Source organism: Vollenhovia emeryi, unplaced genomic scaffold (assembly GCF_000949405.1).
Source record: "Vollenhovia emeryi isolate VEMERY1.0 unplaced genomic scaffold, V.emery_V1.0 DF940079.1, whole genome shotgun sequence".
Lineage (NCBI taxonomy): Eukaryota > Metazoa > Arthropoda > Insecta > Hymenoptera > Formicidae > Vollenhovia > Vollenhovia emeryi.
Genome location: NW_011966287.1, coordinates 15,005 through 19,754, shown reverse-complemented (window position 1 = coordinate 19,754; position 4,750 = coordinate 15,005). Strand labels below are relative to the sequence as shown.

Here is a 4,750-nt window from a genome sequence, read left to right as displayed (position 1 = left end):
ATCGTCGACATCAGCGTAACCCAATGTGCACGTGGAGGTTGCCGTTCGGATTTTGCACATCGTGTGGCCCTGAAGAGGGCCAGTGGTGTATTAGAACATACTGGGATATGATGGGAAGAAGGCTGCGTGACTTGTAGGACCACACGATGTGCAAAATCCGAACGGCAACCTCCACGTGCACATTGCATGGGTTACGCTGATGTCGACGGTAATGAACGAAAATACAAGGGTTACTTCAAAATGCTGTAACTTGGTGAAAAAAAATCGCAGTAACTTCTCTTTTTTTTAAAATTGAAAGGAAAAGTACACACTTTTTGATACTTCGAGCAGAATTAGCGAGGAAAAATTTCCTACGCCCGGGCACCTGGCCAAAGTTGGTTATTTTTTAGGTAAAAACATGTCCTTACATTTTAAAAGCTACTCTCTAAAATTTGTGGAGTGAAAATACTGCCATGGAGTGAAATGTTTACTCCATTGGAGTTAATATTTACTCTGTTGGAGGAAATATTCACGCCAATAGGGTGAACATTTCACTCCATGGCAGTATTTTCACTCCATAAATTTTAGAGAGTACAGCAGCGCAGATGCATTCGAGGAAAAATCTGGTGACTAGTTTTTGAAGCTGAAAGTGCAAGCTTTAATTTAAAAAAAACAATCTTGCTACGATGATTTTTAACGGAGATATCGTCGGTAATGTCGAAAACACAAGGGTTATTTCAATGAGCTGTGATTTGGCGAAAAAAAATCGTAGGAACTTCTTTTTTTTTAAATTGAAGAGAAAAGTATACACTTTTTGATACGGTAAGCAGAACTGGCGAAGAAAAATTACTACACTCCGCACAGTGCGTCAAAGTGTGCAATTTTTTACAGAAAAAACATAATCATGATTTTGAGAAAGTTCCGGGAAATAGGAAGAGTGAATGCAAATTCCAATAAGAGCTTCTTAAAGTAGAGGCTTTGCCCTATAAAATGAAAAAAAAAACTTTTCAATTCGACCAGTTTTCGCGAAGTTACGCTTATTTGAAATTCGCCAAATTTTGATGTAAGTTTCTTGTTGCGTTAATTTTTTTGACCAGTGTATATTACCAAAATATTAAGGAAAATATGTTATTTTTGATGGAGTTAAATGAGCAGTTAATAATTTAATTAAAAAGTCGGTTAAAGTTTTATGAATAATTTATTTAGTACTGACTTACTTTTCATTTATACATAAAAATACAATTTGTTGTTAAATTTATTTTATTTTTAAATATAGTAAAAAATCAGTAACCGTTTACTGCACAGTTAATGAAATGCTCAGTGCCTAGATGAATGCTTTATATGATGCGAGATTGATTATATTTAAGTAAAATAAAGAGAATGTTTAGTTTAAAGATTTAGTTACATGCACTTTGTAATAAATGTAAAATAAACAGTTACTCGTCAGGCTCTTGTTGTAGTTTCGCTCCTTTTGCAGGTAAATTGATATCTGGATTTTCTTGACGTTTTCTCGCCTCAGATCGTTTCAATAATTCAACGAGAAACGAGGGGATAGTCTCATCTTTAATTTAACCGCATGATTGCATATGTGGAACCTGGTAGCAACGTTGATAATTTAAATGATTAAGAAAAGAAGAAGTTCCAATTAAACTACACGTCTCGTTCTCTACGTTAATTGGCAGTAATGCCTGTCATTGTTAAACTTCATAATATTTTAGAGTACGAAGTGACAGAAATTGGCTCATGGTGCCTTAGTTGGGGCTCGCTGGGTCTTCTCTTGTTGTCCCAGTCAGAAATTACTCGATCGTAGATCGATGTCGAAACGACGTCGATCGACGAATCATTTCTGACTCGGATTCGTACTCGGACATGAAAAAAGATTAAATGTGTCTAAATTCACATATTACATAAACTTTTGCCCGACAATTTGGATGTAAAAATCTTTTCATTAATTACTGATTACGTTGGCATAAATTTATCAATAGCATGTTGAACGTGATACTGCTAAATTGGAGTCGATGAAAGTAGTAGAACCTCGATTATATCTGGATTTCGGTTATTCGAATATTCGGCTAATAACTTAATAAGTTATAATTAAATTAATTAAATTAGTTGTTCTCTCCTTGTGGCACTTAATGTTTTCAATAAAGTTTTTGGTCATATGCTTGTAAAAGTCCATTTATTTTATATCATATAATATAGTTTGTGTTCGAGACGCGTCAAAGTGTAAACTATAGATGCTGAATTCACGGAAGTTCGAAATTATAAGGGTCTTAAGTCTTTTAAATAAGTATAATCACAATGACGTAACAACACTTAACTAATACAAAACGAATTTCAGATTAAGCAATACGAGTAACTACAGCCTTCAAACACGCGGGAAAAACGGAAGTGTCCGAGAGAGTTCACGCGCGAATAATAGGCGAGAGGGAAAACGGATTTTTCCTATCGAAAGCGAAACGAAAAGAAGGCGTCGGGACTCGTGGAGTCCCCGCTTTTATTGAGAAGGCGAACAGATCACCAATAATCTTTTGCCATTATGAAAATCCTGAGGTGACCCCAGGGCGCTTTGCGTGATCGGTAGTTATAATAGAAAAATGAATATCTAAAGAATTCTTGAAGAATTAGTCTCAATCAGTTCGTCTTGAAGTATTTTTCTGAAGTTCATTATAATGAATACTTCGCGATTCAGTACTGTGAATACTTTAAGAATTCATGAGGAATTATTTGTCATGCGCGAGTATCCGCTAACCGCCATCCGGACGTTCTTGTGCAGCGTGTTACCACGTGCAATATTTTGTGTGCGTAACGTTATGTGCATTTAATTTTGTGCAATAGTTCTATTGTGTAAAAGAAAGAATCGAACGACGAGAACCGAAACGGAAGAATCACCGATTGTCAACGAGCTTCGGTTGAGAGCATTGCACTGTTGAGTGAGAAGTTATAATAATGGTGTAATGTTACTGCATATTAGATGTGTACATACATTAGGATTAGGTAAATATTTTGTAATTCTCTTTGTTCTAACACTATTCCCCTTGAATTCATAAAGTTTACATTTATTGAATTCGAGATGAATACTTTAAGAAGTTGTCAGGAAAACGATTTATGGTGCATGTAACTTCCTCTGTCACTCTTATTGTATTCTTCTATGAATCCTAAAGAATTACAATTCAGAAAAAGGAAACTTAAAGAATACTTTGTGAATTCAGTGTGCTATCTGGGAACTGAATATAGTAGGTACAGACAAACGTGAAGAGGCATATGATGAAACGATTTCTAAATATTATTCGTAGCAGGTCACAAACAGAGGAGCGAGAGTTTCTTCCGGAATGTTGGTGTCGGTTTGAATAAGTCTTAATACGTTTCCAGCTCGCACTATACGTTAATCGATTATTTAAATTGAAAATTGTGTTATATTAAAACACGCACAATGCCTGCAGGTGACAATAAAAACCAACGTTAGCTGCACGCAAACAGGCAGGAATGCCTGAATATTTCTATAATGTATTCTATAATTATAAAAATATTCAGTCAAAATCATTCCTGTCCATTAACGTTTAGAAAAAGTTAACATTACAATTAATGTAATTTAAAAAATAATATATACATCTTTAAGATGTCTTTTAACAGGTGTATTGTCTGTCACAGCCCATACAGCAAGATAATAGAATCCAGATGCCTTTTAAACCTCTTATAACAGATATTTTTTATATTTATCTGGTAGCTATTTTTTTTCATTACTCAAAAGATATATTAAGGAGATCTTTCTGACAGAAGTGCTGTTTGGGAGAGGAGTTTATTAATTTATTTGGTCATAGTATTGGTTTGACTTGTCTACCTGAGTTGTTTTACTGGACAGATAGTAATCAACGCGCGCGCTGGCCGGTAAAAATTTTTTTCATGTATGAACATGGATAAATATATAGATATGTATAAAATATACATCTAATATGTCCATATTATTTTTATATTGTAATATTTTTTTTAATTTGATACAATTCTACACAATTCTGAATACTTTTATAGATTTACACATACTTTTATATGAAACTTTTTTAAAGGTGAAAAATTGTTTATTTGTATTTAATTACATATAATTGTGTACAATTGTACAAAGTTGTATATAATAATAAATGAGCAATTTCTTTTTTTTTAATTCTTCGTACAAAAGCATGTATAATATATGTAAAATCGTATATAATAAATCTATAAAATGATATCGAACTGTATAGAACTGTATAAAATTATATAGAAATATACAACGTAGAAATGTGTGCAGTCATTTCATGTATAATTTGTATATTTGTGCATGCTCATGCATGAACAATTTTTTGCTGGGGGAAATAGGCAGGTGTCGTTTTATATGTATACGAGGGTAAGTCAAAAATTATCTGCACTTTTCGTTCTACAATTTATTTACACAAAAATAGGGGTTCAATGTGTACACCATTTTTCAACATAGTCTCCTCCCTTGGCAATGCACTTGGTCTAGTCGTCCACAAGCTTGCGTATTCCTTCCGAGAAGAAGATTTTCGGTTGGTCGCAAAGCCACTTTTGCACCGCTTCCTGCAGCTCAGATCTTGCTCCCTCCGACTTTCATCTGTTTGGGCCGCTCAAGGATGCTTTGCGAGGTCGCTAATTTTCTACAGACGTAGACGTGCAGGAAGCGGTGCAAAAGTGGCTTTGCGACCAATCGAAAACCTTGGCAATGCACTTGGTCCAGCGGTCCACAAGCTTGCGTATCCCTTCCAAGAAGAAGATTTTCGAT

The 4,750-nt window shown here is 34.6% G+C and overlaps 1 protein-coding gene across 1 annotated transcript in view; it reads right to left on the bottom strand.

The window, feature by feature from the left end:
- Positions 1-4,501: 4,501 nt before the first annotated feature.
- The window catches only part of LOC105556351, a 710-nt gene continuing 461 nt past the window's right edge, over positions 4,502-4,750 (bottom strand). Inside the window, exon 2 of the mRNA XM_012003434.1 lies at positions 4,502-4,683. Within this exon, the coding sequence (XP_011858824.1) occupies positions 4,556-4,683 (128 nt within the window). The 3' untranslated portion in view covers positions 4,502-4,555. The remainder of the gene's footprint in view (positions 4,684-4,750) is intronic.